The sequence below is a fragment of the Corvus kubaryi genome, unplaced genomic scaffold, assembly GCF_017639235.1.
Source record: "Corvus kubaryi isolate FWS band 111438036 unplaced genomic scaffold, C.kubaryi_AGA036_p1.0 37322, whole genome shotgun sequence".
Taxonomy (NCBI): Eukaryota; Metazoa; Chordata; class Aves; order Passeriformes; family Corvidae; genus Corvus; species Corvus kubaryi.
Genome location: NW_024581101.1, coordinates 84672 through 106901, shown reverse-complemented (window position 1 = coordinate 106901; position 22230 = coordinate 84672). Strand labels below are relative to the sequence as shown.

The 22230-nt window shown below is 44.4% G+C and overlaps 2 protein-coding genes across 8 annotated transcripts in view; one reads left to right on the top strand and one right to left on the bottom strand.

Annotated features, from left to right (window-relative positions):
- Positions 1-16229, top strand: part of FRMD7 (FERM domain containing 7) — a 28981-nt gene extending 12752 nt beyond the window's left edge. The window contains exons 1-12 of one of the 7 annotated variants that reach the window (XR_006016266.1): positions 6-4085; positions 4433-4475; positions 5702-5780; positions 6437-6534; positions 6663-6777; positions 6971-7118; positions 8261-8356; positions 8642-8805; positions 9031-9099; positions 9196-9271; positions 9438-13375; positions 13486-16229. Coding sequence is in view for 6 of the 7 variants with exons in the window: in XM_042029119.1 (XP_041885053.1) it covers positions 3861-4085; positions 4433-4475; positions 5702-5780; positions 6437-6534; positions 6663-6777; positions 6971-7118; positions 8261-8356; positions 8642-8805; positions 9031-9099; positions 9196-9271; positions 9438-10472 (2148 nt within the window). In the remaining variant the exon portion in view is untranslated. Of the gene's footprint in view, positions 1-5; positions 4086-4432; positions 4476-5701; positions 5781-6436; positions 6535-6662; positions 6778-6970; positions 7119-8260; positions 8357-8641; positions 8806-9030; positions 9100-9195; positions 9272-9437 lie in introns of those variants that run through there. The other 6 variants (XM_042029125.1, XM_042029124.1, XM_042029121.1 and 3 more) reach the window with 6 other exon arrangements.
- Positions 14455-22230, bottom strand: part of STK26 (serine/threonine kinase 26) — a 37143-nt gene continuing 29367 nt past the window's right edge. The window contains exons 5-12 of the mRNA XM_042029126.1: positions 21962-22070; positions 21712-21869; positions 19056-19241; positions 18262-18410; positions 17529-17622; positions 16989-17051; positions 16762-16898; positions 14455-16353 (exon numbers count right to left, since the gene is read on the bottom strand). Coding sequence (XP_041885060.1) covers positions 16329-16353; positions 16762-16898; positions 16989-17051; positions 17529-17622; positions 18262-18410; positions 19056-19241; positions 21712-21869; positions 21962-22070 — 921 coding nt within the window. The 3' untranslated portion in view covers positions 14455-16328. The remainder of the gene's footprint in view (positions 16354-16761; positions 16899-16988; positions 17052-17528; positions 17623-18261; positions 18411-19055; positions 19242-21711; positions 21870-21961; positions 22071-22230) is intronic.

Sequence of the window (22230 nt, the reverse complement as noted above, 5' to 3'; positions counted from 1 at the left end):
TAAGTGGGTATCATATTCTTACTGGTTTTTTGGTGTTAATTAATAAGTCATTGCTGCTCTCAATAATTGCATGGTCTCTTATAGCTTCTGGTTTTCAGCTTTAAAAAAACACCAGCAAACAAACAAGAAAACCAATCTCAAATTCAAAATGAAAGGTTATAGTACTAATTGGTAAGTGGTTTTTTGGTATCAACACACTCCTACACTCCTCTGTTATTGGCATTATTTATGAAGAAGGAGGAATGGCTTTTACTTATCTGGTGTCATCTTTAGTAAATCAGTTAATATGAAGTGATGGTCTTGACAAGTGTTGAGTTCTCTCATTTGTCTGGTTGCCAGGGTAAACATTCAGGAAGAAAGTAAAGTCTGGGAACAGAATAAAAATAGCATATTTGTCCAAGCTATCCCTGGCAAGAAACATCTGCACACATCTCTTCCTGGGCATTCAGTTGAAAAAGAAAACTGTGTGGTTTTGTGAATAGCTGAGGAAAAATCCTCAGCTGTATCTTATTTTCTGCATGGCAGTGTCCTACAACACACTGTGAATAATAATTCACATTTAACAAATGGTAGCTCTGAACTGGGTTTAGAATGTTAGGTATTAATATCTATGGTGTTAGATTTATGCATATGTGTATAGATATAACTAAAAGCAGATATGTCTTGACTGTGTGTTGGAAGCATCTTTTTACAAGTGTGATTGGACATTTACTGTTGGTTAGGGTTTGATAATCACAGTAGCTAATTGAATTAGCTAATTCAAGTAGATTTATTCTAGTGCTTACCTGCATCTCCTGTGGGACCAGAGTGTTTAATACAAAACAGGCTTTTTGTCAAGTTTTGTTGCTTTTCTGATATGGTCCTTGTTCTCTGGTTTATAGCACAGCCTGAAAACTGCTCTCTTGGATGTACAGCTCCATTTCTTTGTGATAGTATTTTGCAAAAAAGTGGATTATAAAGCAATTCCATCCCTTGATACAGTATGGAAATTGTTTGATTTAGTTTAATTAATCTATCCTAGTCCAGGAGACAGCTTAAAAATGAGACTAGTCAATTTAAAATGCCTTCCCCTCCTCCCCCCATTGATTAGATCAGGTCATAGTGAGACACAATTTAAAAGATGCTGCTGGTACAATGTTGCTGCATTTTTTTCCGTCTCTGTTTTCTTATTTGCTTGAAACACAGCACTATAGCTCCGCACAACATGTTAGTGCAGCAAATCGCTTCCATTAGAGGAACTCCTGGTCATTTCCTTTTTTAGCATGCAATGGTATTGGAAACCCCTTTTAGGCATTTCATGCATTTGCTGCTGTGTGGGTACAACAAATGAATAGCTGAATTAGTGACTTCTCCAGTACAAAAGGACTGCTTTGGGCTAAGTTTTGAGCAGATATTTTAAGCAACTCTTCCTAAACCCCTTCTGACTTTAGAAAGCTCTTTTGAATGTGGAGTACTTCAGTATAATGGGAGGGAAAAGGACAAAAGAGAGAAAACACAGCAGGCCTGATTCCCCCTGCACCTCATGCTCAGTGTAAACATCTCTACCTGCCTCACATGGGTGTCACAGCTGCTGGCATGTGCAGCAAGGTCTCATTTCCAGGCTGCTTTGCATGAGAATAAGTTCCTCTCCTGGTGCTGGATGCTGACCCAGGAAGGCTTCTGCCTTCATCTGCATCCTTGCTGACAGTTGGGACTGCTGAGTTCCCAGGATTTCTTTCAGCTGAGCACTGGAGTTGGTTCCCAGGATGACAGGTCTGAGCCCCCAGGGCAGGGGAAGGAAGGGGCTTGGCAGATCTCTGAACATCCCCACTGTGTCCTCCCTGCTGAGCACCCCATGGCTGAGCCTGGGATGCTGCTAGGCAAACCAAACAAGCCCAGAAAAACCAGTTGCTGAGGCTGAGTGAAGGACAGAGTCTCCTGTGGTCATGTGTCCCTTGTAAAGCTGGAAATTCCTTGACAAGGAGGTGTGTGGGGCTAGTGGCAGAGGAGCGAGGGCACAGGGAGCCTTAGGGCTTTTGGTGCGTGACACCATGTGCTGGCTGCAGCACACCTGTTAGGGCAGGCATCTCCCAGGGTGGTGGGAAAAGATCACACCAAATCCCACGAGCTGTTGCTCACTCTTAAACTACAGACCTGGGTGTAGCAGCCTGTCCTACGGGGAACGCTACAGATAGGGGCTTTGCCGTTGGACTGCAGGTGCTGCCAGAGTCCCTCTGGGCACAGGGTCGTGTGTGTGTCCCATGTTGCTATCTACCTCTGGAAGTGCCTCTGGCTTTCTGATTCTGCTCACAGTCCCAGATGCTTTCACCGAGGAGAGGAGGAGCCAGTGCAGCCTCTCATTTTCACCTTCTACTCTGAGGTTTCTGCCTGTGGTTGCTCACCTGGTCCTGCATCATTCTCTGAGGCACATGTAGGCTTGGACATGGGACGAACAGCTCCACACGTCATGCTTCTGCCTTGCACTGTGCTCCTCCAGCACAGCACCCACCTCTCTCACTTGGTGCAATGCACGGCTGATGCTGCTGAGCATCACTGTACCCCAGTGCTTGAGGCAGCACTGGCCTCAGCACCCCAAAATCCGGGACAGGACACCTGCAAGCAACCCTCTACAAGAGAAAGGCTGCTTCTAAAGCAGCCCCTGCAGCAGCAGGGCTGTGTCTCCCAGTGAGCAGGTTTTCCTGGGTTTGGGACTGTTCCTGTCCCATGGTGCTTGCCCTGGGTAGTGGTGGGCTTGGAGCAGAGTGGGTTGCTCCCAGAAGACATATGGTAGGTAATAACCCAGTAGTGCTTGTCCTTCCTGGCTGCCTGACAAAGGCCAAGGCCTTTCATGCTAGAAAATGCTAGCTTGGAAATAAACATTTATAGTTGTTTTAATTACCCTTGTGATCCAGTAATTTTGAGGAGAACCAGGAGTGCTGCAGAACGAGTACTGTTATTACGCTATCACCTTTCTGCAGCCTTTCAGCACAGAGACTGCAATTTCATGCCAGAAGAAGCCCTGAAAGGTGGTTATTAGTGCACATCACCACCAGAAGCCAGGTCCCTCCAGTCCTTGCTGGGAACAGCCACTGCCACAGGGAGCTGCAGCCTCTCTTCCCCTCCATCACCCAAAATGCCATAATTTAGCAGCTGTCTAACCTGGCCTCTCTGCTTCAGCTTGCTTTTTGCAATAACCCATACTTCTTTTTGGTCTGCTTTTGACAAACTGATGAAGGCATATCAGGGTTTTGATGGGGTGGGTCACTGCCATCTTAATTTTTGGTGCTGTCTGGAGCATTTTCCAGAGTCAGGGGTCTCCTGGTTTGTTCTCCAGCTGTGTCATACAGCACGGCAACAAGTCAAGAAAACACCCTCCAAGTGCTTCTGTTTACTGGGAATAACTACATCCTGGCCTCCCTTATCAGCATGTAGTGCCACTTAATTCATATTGCTAAAACTCATGGATGACTCAGAGCCCATGGCACAGGATTTCTGGTCCTGTTGCTGTTAATCACCATTAACCATAATAGTAGCTCATCCCTGGTTGTTGGGGCACACGGACTCACTGCACATGTTTGAGGTCTGCTCCTGTTGGCTCTTAATTAAGCACGTTTGCCACGGCTGTCCCTGGTTCAGGCAGGTGCTGGTCCTGGGGATCACTCACTGGTTTGCCAGGGACAGAACTGCCCAGACAGTGATAGTTGCAAACAGTGAGTCAAAACAAGGTTTCTTTTCTCTTGCTTTCCTTTCTGGTTTACGTTAATAAGGGAGAGAAGTGATGGGAAGGAATCTGATTTCCAAAAGCAGGGAACACAGCATGCAGTTGTCCTATTGTACATGCTGAAGACAACAGCATTTATTGAGTAAGGTATTGCTGCTACATGGTCAGGAAAGGGGTTGAAGGCAGGGAGCTGAAGCTTCTCCCTGTCTCTCTGAAATCCCATCATGGCTGCTATCAGCATTGCCTAACCTGTTGCTTCTGTGCTGTGTTTGTTTGCCAGCAAAAATCCTGTGGGAAAGCGCTCTTCAACCTCACCTGCAGCCACCTCAACCTTGCAGAGAGGGAGTACTTCGGGCTGGAGTTTCACAGCCAGGCTGGGAACCAGGTGAGTGCAGCCAGCAGTGCAGGGCCCCAGAGCAGCCATCGCCTGCATGGCTGGGGGATTGTTAGCACCTCCCTGAAATTCCAAATGGAGAACTTAAATAGAAAGTTTTGGTATGATGGCAGAAAAACCTTGAAGATGGGAGTTAGGAGGGGCATCACAAGCCCCAGTGATATCTACAGCTCATGGGGTCTATCCATAGCCATCCCTGTGTGGCTGCCCAGCAGGACACTTGTCACAGCAGCCAAGCTGGCCAACAGTTTCATTTTGCATTCCACCATGGTGCTGCGACTTTTATTCCCCATCGGTTGTGCTGTTTATTCACCCAGCTCTTCACTGCTTCATTTCAGGTCTGGTTGGAACCACTAAAACCCATAACAAAGCAAGTCAAAAGTAAGTATTTCAAGAATAGAATTCTTCTAAATCACTACCAGTGACAGTCTAGCACAGACACATTCATGCAATGTTGTTGCTTGGGGACAGGATCTCTAGCTTCCAGCACTTACCTGAGCTCATTTTAGAGGGTGAGGTTGGGCAGGACTGTTTGCAAGGACACCTCAGTCCATACAAAATCCCGTGGAAATACCACTGCCTTTGCAATCTGGTATCTGCACCCTTTTAGGCTGGAGCTGTTCATAACCTGACAGCTTGGCAGAGGAGCAGGGGTGGCTGAGTGCCTGCATGGCCATGCTGGCAGTGTGACAGGCGCTGCTCCTGCATGCCCTCCTTTTCCCTTTGCAGCTCAGAGCAGCCCAGGCACCTGCATAAGGCAGGGTCCCCCCTGTGCCCCGCAGGCTCTGCCACTCCTCCCCAGCCCCACAGAGATGCTGCAGAGCCTGACCTGAATTCCTGACCTCCTCTACCATGGCCTTGACCAGTGTTAACATAGTGCCCCTTTCAGCACAGGCCTCTTTCCATCCCTGTAATATTTTCCCCAAGTACACAATGGCTGGGAGGTGACTGAGAGCTTGAGGCCATGAACCCAGTCTTTGCCATGGGGAGGCTGCAGAACAGTGTTTGCATGAATTTCCCTGAAAGAGGAAAGCCTGATAAGGAGCCTTCTCTTTCTGGGTGCACCACAATTGGAATTATTTCAGGCACCTATTTCCTTTACCATGTGCCTTCTGGGTGTTTTGTGGCAGTCAGTGCTTGCATAATTGCCTCCCTCCCTCCACGCACTTTACCTTGGGCTTGGCTGCTTGTTCTCACTCATCCCACAAAAAACCTTTGCCCAAGCAGCCTCCTATGGGAGCTGTTGCACCTCAAGTGTTTGGAGGGCTGAGTTTAACACACAGCCTCAGTGATGGCAATTACACCGAGGCTCTGGCCATGCTCCCTGGCACCATTTCATGGAAACCCCCTCCCAACAGGCATTTTTGCAATTTAAAGAATTGCTGGGGCATTTTCTCTTTAGTACTCTTTAGATATAGAAATCCCTATTTTCGTCCACTGGTAATACTGGGGGCCTGGGCAGGCTGGTTTTGGGGATGGGGGGCAGTCTGTAAGTTTGTAAGGGTCCAGATTAATTTACTCTGTAAGGAGGCAGCATGTGTAAAGAGAGTTGTAAATGTTCTCAATAGACATGTAAAAGAAAACTTATGAAGATGTTGTGTTTTAAGATCCTAAGGAGGTTCTTTTCAAATTTATGGTGAAATTTTTCCCAGTGGACCCTGGCCACCTGAGAGAAGAACTGACCAGGTACAGCACTTGTTTTATTACTTTCTTACCACACAGTTCTGTGTTTTTGCAGTGTGTTAATTCTTTATCCACCGCAGCCTGTCTGTGAGCATTGATTATCCTAAGTATCCTAAGTATACTGTTTACAGAACAAAACCAGAGGATATCTTTTCTTGATCCTCTGTTTTTAAACACAGTCCACTTGAAAGATCAGCTGTCTTATGAGGCTGCAATTTGTTTACTGCCAAATGCTTTAGCAGTTGGGCACAGAGTCTGACTGCTCAGCCCAGCTCCTGCCTCAACCTGTGTTCTGAAAGAACAGTTTTATTTTTAAAAATTACATTGTTAGCTCTTACAATTTTAGAGAAAGCATTGCAAACAGGGACTAAGAATAAAACCAAGACAGTGCTTCTGCAGAACGTCAGCCCAAAGAGAGGCAAATGCCCTCCAAAACAGAAAGGAATGTTAATTCTGAAATCTACTAATGAACATTTCAATGTACAGGGATGTACTGGTCATGGTGGTGCCCAGCTGCAGCCTTCTGCAGGGGCTGCATGCTCCTCCTGTGACCCTGTGGACGCGTATCCCATGGGTTGAGACATGGGAACAGGCATGGCCCTCGTGGTTCAGCCCAGCACCCAGTTCCCCCCAGGGCATGCTCCTGTCCCTCTCTACAGGTACCTCTTCACCCTCCAGATCAAGAAGGACCTGGCACAGGGGCGGCTGCCCTGTAGTGACAAGAGCACGGCGCTGATCATCTCCCACCTGTTGCAGTGTAAGGGCAAGCAAGTGCCTGCAGGGACAGTGCCCCTTCCCTGGGGACAGGCTTTGGCTGTGTAGCCAGGGGTTCCCACTGCACTGACCCCTCACAGTCTAATCCATGCTCTCCCTGTGTCCCCAAAGCCGAGGTGGGTGACTTCCATGAGGAGACAGACCAGCAGCACCTGGCCACACACAGGTACCTGCCCAACCAGGAGTACCTAGACAACAAGATCATGCACTACCACCGGAGACACAGGTAAGGGCTGCTCCATACCACTGCCATTCACACAAATCTCCTGATGGAGTCTGCTGACAGGATGTTCCCATCAGCAGGCAAGGCGGGCAGTGGGGTGGGTGTGATGCCAGCACATACAAAATGGCATTTTTTTCAGCCCATTTCAGCATCTGCCTTCTCACTCATGTTGCTTCCTGTGCGTTCGTGTCTCCAGAGGGAAGACGCCTGCCGAGTCGGACATTCAGCTGCTGGACGTGGCCAGGAAGCTGGAGATGTACGGAATCCGCCCGCACCCCGCCAGTGATGGCGAGGGGACACAGATCAACCTGGCTGTGACACACATGGGAGTGCTGGTGTTGCAGGTGACCCCGGGGTTCAGGGGTGGCTGCCAGCACCCAGGCGGGGTGGCCTCTCCAGCTGGAGGTGACCCTTCTCCGCTTAGAGTGCTCCAGACTCTCTCAAATCCTACAAGAGGGCATGTGTTCCACAGACCTCGGGGGTGAAGGTGATGCTCTGGGATGTGGCTGTGGGGCTCAGCCCCACTGTCCCCCAGCACCCACTGTGTGTCACTGAACCTTCCCCAGCTCTGCTGGCCCTTGTCCCATGAGAGTGGTGGCCGTGTGAGCACATGTTCCATGGCTCTGTCACATGTGTTCACTGTGGAATCTTCCAGCAAAAATAGCCTCCCACGTCTGTGCAATTACGTCACGCTGTAATCACAGCCGAACTGCACAGTAAATACAGACTTCCTCATAGCCAGCACGAGGCAGTGCTCTGCTCCTACACCAGCTGATTTCAACCTGGGAACATCTTGTCACAGCAAAAAGAAAAATAAACCAAACTTAAAACCTAGCTGTGGGTCTGCTGTTTGTAATTAGTGCTGCCAGACCCGGTTATTTTTTCAGAGCCATAAATGCCCCTCACGCATGCTTAGAGCATTTGTGAGTCCATTAAAATCTGGGCTCTCCCAGAAAGCTGAGAGAGTCCTGGTGCCACAGAGTGGAGTAACACAATTTATCCCGGTTCTCCCATGACAGTGTTTTGTAGCTGCATCTAACTTATTGCAAAATGGTAACAGGATAAAGTGTGCTTGCAGCCTGCTTAAAGCAGGTCTAAAGGTGTGGGGGTGAGCTGAGCACTGCTACACTTCCCAGCAAGGGAGGGGAGAATCTTATTTCTTTGGAGGGGTGATTCTGCCATGACATTTGAGCTGGCACAGATAGGACTCCCTGCCTTGACCTCTCTGAGGTTTGTCTTAGCATCCTGGAGTTTTGCAAAGAGCTTCAGCAGGCAGAGTTAAGCCCTGAACCTCAATTTCTACTTGTAGAGCCAGCTGATGAGGTGGTCAACACCAAATCCCAACACCCTTTCCCCAGACCCCAGCAGGTCCAAGAGCTGCATTGGAGTTTCATGCAGTGTCCTGTGAGCTCAGGCCTTGGCCCACTGCATTTCTGTATTTATAGGTTGCTCCATCCAGCTATAACTGCTGTGTTTGTTCTTGCAGGGCAATACAAAGATCAACACCTTCAACTGGTCCAAAATTCGCAAACTGAGTTTCAAGAGGAAGCATTTTCTCATCAAGCTCCATGCAAACATCTCTGTAAGTACCATGCCACAGGCAGCTGCTGGGCTCAGGAGCAGACAGCTGTGGATGGAAGGTCAGCCACACAAAGTCCCCAATTTTGCATAAAATCCATTCCTGCTGCTCATGGGTGATGCTCCTTCTCCTTGAGTGTGAAATGTGCTAGTCCTGTGTCCCCAGCGGTGTGACAGTGCACTGCCTGGAGCCACTGACAGCCCACATGACCCTTTAGGGGTTCAGGAGGGCAAATGGCAGAGCTTGTCCCGTGCCCCTGACACCGGCTGTCCTGTCTCTGGCACACAGGCGCTGTGCAAGGACACACTGGAGTTCACTATGGCGAGCCGGGACACCTGCAAGGCCTTCTGGAAGACATGTGTGGAGTACCATGCCTTCTTCAGGCTCTCTGAAGAGCCCAAGTCAAAGCCCAAAGCCCTTCTGTGCAGCAAAGGCTCCAGCTTCCGCTACAGGTAAATTCCCAGGGGAAAACCGAATTGCTGGGGCCAGGAAGGGTCTGGGGATGTCTCTGAGCCTCCCCTTTATGTTAGCCCTGGCTGAATCCGAGGGGGTGATAACAGCTACTTCTCCTGGAGACACCCCTGCCTCAGTCCTGCTGCATCCCCTCATGTGGGGCACAAGGCCTACCCAGGGCTGGGGCTGATGGTGCTGCTCACATTTCTCCCTCCATGCTGCAGTGGGAGGACTCAGCGGCAGCTACTGGAGCACGGGAGGAAGGCTAAGATAAAGAGCCTGCCCTTTGAGAGGTACTGGGGGCATGGAGTGGGGGCAGTGCCTGAGGGGACTGGGAAGAGGGGAAGGACCCTCCTGGCCATACATCCACCCATGCTCTTGTACTGCAGGAAGCACTGCACATCCCGCTACGATGAGAGGCAGTGCCGCTCCTCCCCAGACCTTCTGGCAGATGTATCAAAGCAGGTAAGTCTCCATGGCATCAACAATATTTCCGTGCTGAGGTCTTGGCATTGCTGCCCCAGCTGGAAGAGATCAGCTGCAGGCCAAGCCAGACCCTCAGCTCTGGGTGCTCTCTTCCCATCCTGCTCTGGGCACCCATCTGGCACCCACCCCTCTGTGCCCCACCCAGGTGGAGGAGCTGCGCCTGGCCTACGGCAGCCGGGGCTCGTACCACGCCAATGGAGTGCATGCCTCTGAGCCCACCCTGGACAGCCAGCGTCGGAGCTCCACCATGGAGGTGAGGTTTGCCACTGAGCTGGAGCACTCCAAGACTGAAGCATCCCCCACTTTCCTGCCCCACTCCAAAAGCTCGTCTGCTTTCCCCCTGCTCTACGCTGAGCTGGAGATGGAGCGGGCATGGGAGCCCATCGACTTCTTCGGAGCCAGGAATCCCTTGACATCCTTTCGGCCCCACCACCAGTTCACTGGGAACAGTAAAAGCACCTCTGTGGGCAACATGCGGGAGGTGAGCACCCGGCCGCTGGTGTACATGGATACACCCTGTCCCCTACCCATGGTGGCCCCGGCCCCGCCAGTGCTCTTTTATCTGGACAGGGCCCTGCAGTCTCCATGCCCTGTACCAGCTTCTGGTGAGGACACAGCAGGACAGGCTGGTGCAGGCAACCCCGTAGCAGCAAAACCCCCTCAACAGAGCCCAGGTGAGACCCAGGCTGGGCAGTTCCATTGTGAGGCTATAGGCACAGCTATGGGCACAACCATGATGGGGAAGAACAGGTCACTGGCTCACTCCTTCGATTACAGCCTTCAGGAGCAGCCTCCCAAGCGGTCTTGGAGCCAGTCAGACATGAAAACCATCTGCTTCACCTATGGCTCCGAGTTCAGGCCCCTGGGGCCGTGCGCCGCACTGAGCAGCCGGAAAGGGGGTGTTTATTGGCACGTCCCAGCCCAGCAAGGGCTGGCTCCACAGCCACGGCACTCCACTGAGCGCTACCTGGGCAGCAGCACTGAGTCCAGTGACTCTGACTCGGACCTGCTGGCCACTGACTACTGCTCCCTGTACGGCCGCGTGCTGCGCTCACCCATGGCCCGCGTGCGGCTCTCCTCGGGCAGTCTCCAACTGGATGAGGAGGATGAGGAGGTGTCCTTTGCCACCAGCACTGCTGAAGAGAGGGTTTCCAGAGGGGCCTCCAAGTATTTCACCTAGATGCCTGACACCAGACAGAAGGAGCAAAGGTGGCTGGTGCTGACCCAGGGTCAAAGAATGGTGACACTGTTTGTGGGTCTGCTTACAGCTTATGAAACATTGATGGGATTGTGTTGTGTGAGTGCTCTTAGCTATAGAGGATGTGTTAATGGACATCAGGGTGTGTTCAGAAGTATTCAACCCCCTTGGGTTGGTGGTTTGCCTCTGCCACCACACTTTGAGAGGGGGAGTCTTGCTTCAGCCACAGAGGCCAGGGATCGCCTAAAGCCCTGCTAAGCCCTTATGTCCTGCCCAAGATGATGCTTGGAGCTCAGCTGCTGGAGTCTTCTTTGAGGGGGAGGGAGAAAAAGAGACTTCTCACAGAATAGTTTCAGCTGCTGCTTTTCCCAGCTCCAGGGAAGCACACTGGAGGGAGGGTGTTTCAGGCCTTTTTGGAGAGGAGCAGGATGTTCATGAGAGGCTGCTCCTAGAGCTGATGCCATGCGGACAGGGAAAAAACCCCAGCACAGAGCCCATCTCCTCCACTTGCCTCACCTCCAGTGCTGCAGGGGGCACCTGGTACTCAAAGACAAGGCTGTGTGGCTGTCTTCTCCCTGGACAGTTTAATGAATTATCCTCCCCACAAACATCTGAGCAGCACTTGTCAAGCTTTTAGAAGCACCCCATGGTGAGCACTGAGAAGTGGGTTCATACTGTAGAGCTGTGCTTTGCTTAAGCCCATCAGCCATCAGCTCCTGGCAGCACTGTGACAGCCCCAGTACCCCAGTGCTCTGCTTAAATTTGAGGGAGAGAGATGCATAAGGGGGTTTTTTGGGGTCCTTTACTGCCCCAAATCAGTCCTCAGTTAAGCAGCAGGAGAAAGATATCAGGATAAAGATATCAGGAGCAGGTAGGAAAGGAACAGGCACCTTCTTGGAAATACTTTTATTACAAAAACTTACTATTACCCTAAACCTACATTAAACCTACTGAGAAATTTTGAGAATGATGACACCTCCCTAAGATTTTATGGGAGGATCTTGATAATTTTCTTTAAGAACAACCCTGTAAGTCTTTGTAGGACATGACTGTAAGCAGAGGGACAGCCAAGAAAATCCACGGTGGAGAAACCACTGCAGCCCTGCTAGAAAGATTTCAGAAACAAGGAAGCTGGGACAAAAAAAATAGATTAAAATGCAAAAAGAAGCGGGCGTATGGGTCCTGCGCACTCTGCTGTCCTTTGTTTTAGAAGGTGGACAATAAAAAACAGTTGTTCACACAGGAGTTTTCAGTTCCTCATTCTGCCCTGTGAAATCTGCACTCCCCAGTCCTGCAGGCACACCCACAGCACACCTTGCCCTGCGCTCCCCAGCTCCTGGGCAGCCCTCAGTGCTCCAAGGCGCTGGTTTCCCTCTCTTGCTCTGCTTCCTAGCTCCCTCTGTGCCTGTGCTGTCCCAGCAACTGGGGAGACTTGTGGAGATCCCTGAACGCTGCTAGAAACGGCCACATTCTTGGTTGGTTGCCCAAAGAAATGCATTAGCCCAACAAGTGAGTACATTTTAAGGTTTTTCTCCTAGTTACCCTGTGCTGAAGCTATGACCTGCAGTGATCCCTCATGCTGCTCTGGCAGATGTTCTATTGAAAAAAGGGATAATCTTTCTGGCTAGAGGGTTGTTTCTTCCCCATTCCCAAAGCTCTGTACCTTGGAAAGAGCTTTGAATCACCATTCATTACAACATTTAAGAATGGCAGTCTGTGGGCACAATTTGGTAGAGGGTTAAAAAACCAGCAGTATTTCAAACACAGGCTGCACACAGCCCTGGGATCTATCCCACAATCCCTGTTAGCCTCCTCAAAGCATGTGGATACACAGGTGAGGGCTGGCCCAGGTCAGCTTTACCTTGAGCATGTCCCAGAGCAGACATCTTCCCACCATGAGAAATTGTACAAACACCCTGCCCAAATCTTCAGGAACTGCCAGGTCTGGTCTTCAAGACTATGCTGGGAAAACAGCATCGAGAGGAAGAAACAAGGACTTGGGAACTATTTTTCGGTTTTTCCATGGACTAGGGAGCACTGGGGCACAGCATGAGCACTGTGCCTCAGCACATCCTACACATGGTCAACAATAGCAGAGCACAAAGCAGCTTGTCAGTAAGAGACACAAATTGACATCTCCGAGCTGAATTCATTGTGTAAGCCACTTTCTTGGGATTGACTAAAATTAAGGAACAATCCCAGTAAGCAGTGGCTTACTTGTCAAGGAACAACGGAAACAACCCTTGACCAAGTCTTTCCCCTCGGTCCCTCCTCAGCCCTATTCACCCCCAAGATAAGGACATCTGTTGAAGCGACTGTGTTTCCCTAGGGAAGAAAAAAGAAGGATGGAGAGAGGATGTGGAAAGATCTGGTTTGCTGGTGGTAAAAGACAAACAGCAGTACCTGGAAAATGTAAACTGTTATAGTCCTTGCACAAAGGATTATTGAAGGGGAGAAGGCACAGCAGTGTCACAGTGTGAAAACATTAAGCTACTCAGTGCATTCAGAGAGAAGTAACTGGTTTATATAAAACAGATAAAGGTTTAGACAAAATAGATAAAGCTATGAAATAAGCCAACATACATACCACTAAAACTTTTCAAAGAGGAAAATAATTTTATTCCAGTGTTAAGTCATAAAACAGTGTGATAAAAATCAGACTTTTAACAATTGCTAAACTTTGTGCAAACACATTAAAACCTACACATTCTCCTACTCAGCTGTCGACATTCCAAGGCAACAGCAGGTGTGATGACACTACACTGACTGCACAGAAATGAATAGGGGGGTCAGAGACCAAGGGCTTAAAGAATGGTTGCATTGATAAAGGACTCATCTACCCAAGAACAAACACATTTCTCTATTCTGCAATTCAGACTACTTTGGTAAGATTACTTCAGCAACAATTCTTCTCAATCTACAGCAGGAAGCCTGGCAAACCAAACGAGCAAGAAGATGGATCCTGCATTAATATTTTGATCTATCTTTCCATTAGGTATCTGCCAGCAACAGAATACTGCTGATTAAGTTACACAGTTCATCAATAATTAACACCTGGGTAAAAGACAGCTCTTCTCTGGAACCAGCAATACAGACATCCCTTCTTAGGAGCTAATTATAAACTTACAAGGCACAGAGACTTCAGGCATATGCAGCACAGTGAAAAAAACCTTCTTGAATGGACTGTGCTACATGAGAATGAGTCTGTTTTGCACACATGTGGGTGAGTTTTTCCCATGCTGTCCCACGAGGTAGGTATACATCCCACTCATTCCACAGGAAAAGAAAAGGCACCATAGTTCAGCAACTAATTACAGTTGTATCTCAAACATGTCACGTTCCAATTTCCTGTGTCATTTGCTAATCCCACCTACCCAGAATTATTAATGGAGTTGCACAGATTAAAGATCCCGTGTCAACAGGGTAGAGCCACCAGTTAGAAACTCAGGAGGAATTCCCATCAGCTCTTCCCTCAGACTCTCACAGAAAAAGAACACCTTAAGGGAAGTGACATGGAAGTAAAAACATGTTTTTAATTCTGAAAAATTTATATGGAGCTCCCTCAAGTGAGATTTGTGTTGAGGGTGCCGAGGTCAAAGTTGAGAGAGCTGTGGCACAGGCCTTTGTGACCCTTCACAGCCCCATGCCAAGGCCAAAGGCAGTCAGAGCTGTAACATTGCTGCCGTGGTGGCACTGCTGGACATACCTGTCTGAGCTCACACATCCTGGGGTCTCCCCTCTAGAAAAGGAACCAAACAGAACCCCAGGACTGCTCCATCCATTCCCTGGGGCATAGCAGCTGGCAGGTGTCCTCTGCACAAGGACCGCGTGGGACACCCAGAGCTTTGCAAAGCACCCACGCAGGGAACACCCTTCTCAGAACACAAGTCTGTGACAGACACATCCACACCTCTGCACAGCTGTTGAAATCCAGAAAAAAATGATGCACAACAGAACAAGCTCATGAAAGTTTGCGGAACTTAAATATTTATTTTTAAACCATTTAAAACCCCCAAAAACATTGAAATGAGCCTCATCTATAAACAGATTTACAAGACTAACAACTACAGAAGCTAGAGGAGCACTACAATGTTTCTGTGATGCAGTTATTTTGTAAATCTTCAGATCAACTGTATTTACAACTTTTGCTGCTTTTACATTTATAAAAATATTTATTTAATCCATAACATTATTGTTTTCAAAAACTATTTCCAGGCTTTTTTCTCAGATATAAATTCTAATTGAATTTCAGTTATATAGCAGATGAAAGTTTTAAACAGAAAATTTTTTTAAAAATTAAAACAAGGAGTTAAAAGTAATTTTTTTACAGTGTAGGCACCATTGAAAATAATTGTCCTTGGCATATCTAACCACCATCTCTCACGAGTGTCCTTTATATAAAAATGATGTAATGGCAACATTTGAGGAAAAATGCAGTATTTACTTGCACACCATTACTTTTTCAATATTTGGCAGATAAATTTCAGATTCATTAAAATTACTTTTGTGCAAAAACAAAATGTGCAGGTCTGAACCATAAAATAAACACACTCAGCCTTTATCAAAAATAAATTTACACCAACAGTTCCACAGCTAAATACTGAAAAACAACCCCAGTTCAAAACTTCAGCATAATATACATACTGGGTTGAAAAAGGGAAAAAACCAAATCAAAACAAAACAACAGAAGAGATTACCCATCTAGCAGTACCATAAATATATAACTGAAAGCAACTTTATAGTCTTACCTACTTTTTATGAAAAAAATCACTCCGTACTGCACAGTACTACCTTTTTGTGAAAGAATATCTATAACTCAGGTATTTGCATATTAACTGGTAAATACATATTTAAAATACACTTTCAGAGAATTATAAACAAATTATGTTGATGCATGGTATTTAATGTATCTCAGAACAAAAATGTGTATAAATATATTACAGGAGAAACAACACCACCACAACAGAACGCTGGTGTTACACCGATACCTGCGTGTGAGGTATGTAACATGTGACGCTCGGCTTCTCTGGCTCCCTTCCACCCAGGCATGTATACTCAGAGGAAAAAAACTAAGTTAAATTGGACTTCAGGTTTTGTCCATTATTGCCAAAAGCCCCACCCCCTCAACTGTATTGCTCTAAATTTTCCTACCATGATGATATAAGATTGAGTTACTACTTCAAAACCTGTTCTAAAAGGTAATACACAGACTGTACATCAGGATAGACCTGTTGCTACATATCACCTGCAAACTATTGACATATTGCTCTCAAATATATTTAATCATAGAGCTGCCTAAAATACTGTACCAAATTAGAATTAAGAGATACTGTTGCAGGTTTGTTTTTCATGCTGGTTGAAGCAGGTGCTACAGCAATACCCTTGCCACTACATGTTTTGAATACGCTTGTGAAAAAGCTATTTTTCTCTGAAGCTTGTTAGTGATTTACAAAAGTTTAACTCATGAATATAAAAGAGCTGTACAACTCCACGTACAGGAACAAAATAGCATCAAAACATACTGTACTTGAACATTCTATTAACTAAAGTAATGGTTATTTCTAAAAGCAAAACTGCACCTCAACATTTATCAGATTAAACGGGTGAAGCTACAATATTAAAAGTTGTTCTTTACAAAATAATTTCCTGAAAATATAAAACCATGTGCACTGCCACAGAATAGTTGAGTAGGTTCTTTCAAATCCTCAATCACCATCAATATGTTGCAAAGATCCAAAAGGCACAAGGAGCTCATGAGCTAAGCACTGCCAAGCCTGAAGTAGTTTTGGTGGGTTTCACTGGGTCCATACGATACAGCAGTCAATTGTGTGAAGTTTCTTAGGATGAGTCATTAACAGAAAATCTACAGATAAAAAATGCAAGTAAAAAAAAATTGTTAATTATATTGTTTCAGTTAGGCAAACAGCACATAAATACTTCTGCATCACTAAACTAGTATGTGCCTTCATCTCAATGGTTCATAGGAAAAAAACCCACCAGAAGTGACATTCTCAAGAAAACATTCCTAAAAGAGGTAAGAAAAAGATTTTATCTCCCCTACTGCCTGTAAATATGCTTAAGAGAAACCTGCAGGCTAAATTAAAGCAGCAAGATATAGCAACTACAGTAAAGCTGCAGCACTTCAAGACCAGATACAGTAAATAGTCACTATTAGTTTAAGTCTCAAACAGAAGTGTTACCTATAACTACAAAGCTAAAGGTTTAAAGCACTGGACACAGCAGATCTTTCCCTTATCACTGAACTACTTACTTCTGAAATTTCTCCATAAGTTTCTTCACCATCTTATCTGTGATCCCTGGACACGTTGCTTCTGCCACATTGATGCTTTTCTCAAGTTCCTCAATTGCTTTCTTTCTGTTAGCATTATTTGTGTCCTGCTGCTTGAGCTGAGGAGCAAACCAAAAAAGATAAAAGTCAGGAAAGTTGTTAGACATTTGGCTAATACTTTCAAAGAAGATTTTTACACCAACACTTACCTCAGCAAACACAGGTGTGATTATCATAGTTAAACAACTCAGGGTTTTAACAAGATCCTGATCCTAGAAGTTAACAAATAAGGATTACATCAGCATATTCCCATACAACATACACACTGCCTCTAACACAGCACATGTGATTTTGGAAGTTGAGTTAAATTTAACAAAGTGCTTAAAATATATTACAAAACCCACAAAGGCACAGTACATCAACAAATGTTACAGGATGTTGAAATAGATGCCTGATGACACATCTCAAACAACGTCATACAGCATCAGAAAAACAGTTCAGTTTTTCCTCACTAGTAAGAGTCTTTAAAATTCCCATCTCTATGAATGGATCTACAGTTCATCTGCAGTATATTTTGCATTTGAGGCTGACATGGCAGAGGAAATATCACTAACATGCATTATCTCTTGAACTGCAAAAATACCAGTCAGTTCTAATGGAAAGTGAAGTTACTAAGTTTTATGACTATTTTCCTTAAATAGGCTTCAGAACCAGCAGTTAGAAAGAAGAACTCCCCTGTCTGTACTTACCGTCCCATTCTGGAGCTTCTTTGCATCCGGCTTCTTCCGAACGGTAGTAAAGCTCCACTCAGGGTGAGAATTATTTTCTTTGTTGCTGGACTCCCTGAAGAAAAAAGGAGATGATGTACATAATACTAGCCATAACATGACACCAAGCAAGCACAGGTAACCCAAATACATAACAGGATTAGTTCCATAGTCCTTAAAATAAGAAGAAAAACATGTATTGAAACATTAACTGAACTTTAAAAGAGGCTGAATAAATTGAAATGTGATCAAAGCAAACAGAAGATGTTATCTACCCACATGGCTTACCTTCTCCCATGGCATACCATTTGAAAGAGTTATCTGATAGCCAGAAAAGCAAGAGACTTACAGAAATCATGTTGTTCCACAGGCATTGTGCAAACTTCTTCATGCACCTCAACCTTGCTCTGCAATGTCTCTAATTGTGATTCAGTGGTTTTGGTACAACCACTAGCCTCAGACTAGGAAATAAATAGCACTTAAACAGAACAGAAATTGATTTCAAAGAGAGAAAGTTTAAAGAGGTAACAAGCACATGGCTTGACTTATGTGTTAATCTTTAGGATCATACAAGAGGTTTTTTTTAGAAGAAGACAGTAAAAAAAAGGAACAGAGACAGGTGTACAGAAATGGTGTTATTACACAGAAAAGTTGCAGCAAACCTACTTAAAGAACATTATCTAAACAAAAAAAACTAAACTGAATATAAACTTACGAATCTGAACCATCGGAATCACTTTCGTCACTACTATGTCCTTCTGCTTTCCATCTCTTAAACCTATCAATCAGTTCTGTCAGATAGGAAGTCTTCTTGGCATTTTTCATAATGAATTTGTGCTTCAGAAGTTCTTTTGCAGTGGGGCGCTGCAAGAAACACTTTAAATATTTAATGTTATGCTAACATTTCATGATTTTAAATGCTAATAGGGGAGATTTAGAAATACAACAGACTTCTAGAGCTAACTTGTATAAACGGGAAGTCAGAAAAGCCAGTAATCCACGTTTACGACCACGCTAAAAATACAATCAAGTCATCCATAGACTACACAGCTTATCCTTCTATGTTAGAAGGCCACACCCAGGAAAATGACTAATGAAAACTCTCCAAAGCAACATTTCCTTGTAAGCTGAATTCAGACAGCAAAAGTTGTGCTGGAGAAAAGGATTTCAGATGATTTTCTCCTCTGTTCAAACTTCTCTTCTGATATTATCCTAGTTTAGAGTGCATTTTAGGAATCTGCCTCTGCCACTGTAATTTCTTTCAGCAGTCTCCCTCCTTCTTTTGAGTATTTTAAACAAAACAAACTAGGATAGAAACAGATATTAAAAAGCATCACTAAAATTTACAGTGGTCTCTAAATTTATAGTTATAGTTTATAGGTTATAGTCTCTAAAATTACTTCAATCACTGATGATGCACAACACCAGCAAAATATTTCACAAGCACAGGAGAGCAGCAAACAAAACTGAAACATCTTTACACACACACACACACATTTATCTACTCACAAATGTTGGGTCCTTATTCAGACATGCATCAACGAATTCTTTAAAAGGTTTACTGAAGTCTCCTAATAAAGTGGGAGGATTGTTTTTCGGAATGAGGAACAGAACTCTCATTGGATGCATATCTGAGTTGGGAGGCTCCCCCTTGGCCAGTTCAATTGCAGTGATGCCCAGTGACCAGATGTCAGCCTGAGAGAGGGAAAAGGGACTGTTAGTACAAAATTATGGGCTGTCATAACTAAGTATTTAATAACTGAAATATTCACATATAATGCACCTATATAACAAAATTAATGTTGATCTAAGTACATAATGCAAACATTCCTTTCTAACACTTCAGGAAATCTTGACTCACGAAGACCTGGCTGACTTAATTCTTTAATAACAAACATCTAGATCATCACTTTTGTTGCAGCTGGTATTCTAACACTGCCAGCAAATTAAACGGCTACTTAAATTTACACACTTTTGGAAAAGCTTCAGAAATATTGATCTTCCTTTGATTTTTTCCATATATTAGCAACAAACTACCACAAATTTCCTATGTCTAATTCAGAGTTTGTTTAGGTATCCAACCTTGTTTGACAGCTCACTCTAAAGGAACAAGGCAGAAAGCTGAATCAAATCCAGCAGGGGATCACTTAATTTCTTTCCTAACTGACTGCTTGATGAATTTAGCTGGAGAATTATTGACAACTAGTTAGACTTGAAACACCAAGTTCACAATGTAAGTCACAGAAGAATAATGAAGTACCATTTATTTTAGCTAAAAGCAAGCATTATAAACAAATTTTTTGTATCAAAACGTAGTATGATATTTTGATATGATACATAAAATACTACTATTCTAAAATTCTTTTCTGATTTTGATTTTTTTTCCCCAAAAGAAATATATTATTACTTGCATCTTTTTAGATGAGCTACAATAGCTATTTAGATCACTAAAGGTGTTTCTCACTAAAAAGCGTTTGGCAATAGTTGACTACACTTGGCACAGAATCATAAACCAAAACTGCCCATAGAGTAAACAAGGATTACAATTTGCATCTCTCCAATACTCCTCTTCTGTTCACAAGACCTAAAATAGCTGTACTTTATAGCAAAGAATTAAACTAACTCACTGTTTATTACTGAAATACATAACCAATAACTGTGTATTGGAGCAAAATTATTTGAAAGAAGAGATGGGGCTTACAAATCTCTGACACTACTAAAATGTATGAATTTCTAGTTTATTTCCCATCATTTTGGAGTAGAAAGAAGAAAGATTAAAATTCAGTACAGATACCAAAACAGTCATCAGTATTAGTCTAGAAATTTAAGTGTATCCTATCCAAATTCTTCATCTCTCCTACCAAAGGCTTGTATCTTCTGTGCTCTCCCATCAGACTACTGGCATGGGAAAAAAGGGGAAAGACATTGCTCTTGCAACATACTGAGGAGATATGGAAGACAAAAGATTAGGTTGCTGGGAAAATACAAATGAAGGGGTGATAAAGCTGATGTATACACAGGGCAAGCAGAAGAGGAATTCTTCCCCATCTGGCTGGCCAACACATATTTTTAAAGCAGGGTAGAGGGCTTTTCCAAAATGTCCTACAAAACACATTACAGTGGGACCACTGGAACCCTAAAGAGGAGAATTCCAACTTATCAGCAAGAAGCGTTGTGACAAGTACACAAATTCCTTCAAGTCTGAATGATCCCAGGAAAGTCTTTTGGAGTGTGAATGTTTTCAGGACACTTCAGATATCCAACAGTTTTTTCTTTATATGCACATCACGTAAGTACAGTTTCATGTTTACTATTTGAGAAAAAGCAGTAAGAAAGTATTACTTCACACATACCAGATTTTTATTCTCTTGCTCCTATTTAAGGTTTTGTCTACAGAGTGTGTAAAGTCCAATGCCAGACTGAAACATACTGCCATTTCACCAGCCACATGTTCTAGGACATCTTGTGGTTTGACACACAGAAGAGGGGACTGTTACCTCCTTATTGTCATTTCCAGCACCAGTTCTCAACTCTCAGAAAAACATGGAAGAACTCTGCTTTTCCACTGCTAGTTCACATAGGAAAACTCTCCTTCGCAATTAGTCATCCATCAAGAGCTCTCACGACAAAGAAAGGCACAAGGTACCAAAGCCACAGCCACCAAGTTACTCTTTACCTTCTCAAGACCTGTGCTAAAATTTTCAGCATTACATGGATCCTCAGAAATACTATTTGAGAAATTATACCCAGAGCTGTGTATTAAAATCTGAGAAGAAATTAACATTTCGGCTGCCATCTTGGCTTTAAATAAACTGCCATGTCCTGGTGGCATTTTATTTTGTGAATACTTTATTACTGTTTGAATTAAATGCAAAACATCGAATTGAAACCAAATCAACCAACCACCCTACATCCAGGGAGCTGCTCTGAAAGAGACACACGACATCACCATTTTACTTGGTGACTTTGCACCTGAGTACAATGACATGTAATGACTGTATAAAACCAATTTAATCCTACTTTTAATTTTATTATTTGAAATCCTGTAATTTCAAATCCACTTCCCCCCTCCCCCTCCATACTGATAGAGCTAAAAGCAAAAAATTAAAATAAATGCTGTTGGATAACCAGATACAAAAAAAGTATGTTCTACTCTCGTACTTACTTTTGAATCATATGCTGACTGCTGAATAACTTCAGGGGCCATCCAAAACGGGGTTCCAACAAAGGTATTTCTCTTAATTTGTGTGTCTGTTAGCTGCCCAGCAACTCCAAAATCAGCAAGCTTAACATCACCTTGCTCTGATAACAAGACATTGGCAGCTGGCAAGGGGAAATAACATGATAACAAAATTAGAACACTGTTTTACAGTTTTTAAAGGCTTTAACAAAGAAACACTTGAAATGTTGCACACCTTTTATGTCCCTGTGAATTTTCTTCTCTGAGTGTAGGTAGTCAAGGCCTTTCAAGATTTCCTTTAGCATAGTAGCAATCTGGAACTCATCAAATGGGCCTGCTCGCAGCTTCAGAAAAAAGATGCATTAAAATCATTTTAGTCTTGTATCTAATTTTTGCCTTGCTTTGACTAAATTAAATCTTAAAATTGAAACATGTTTTTAAAGTAAAGAACTAACAAAATTAATGAAATATTCAATGCAATATGTAATTATTCTAATTGAAATA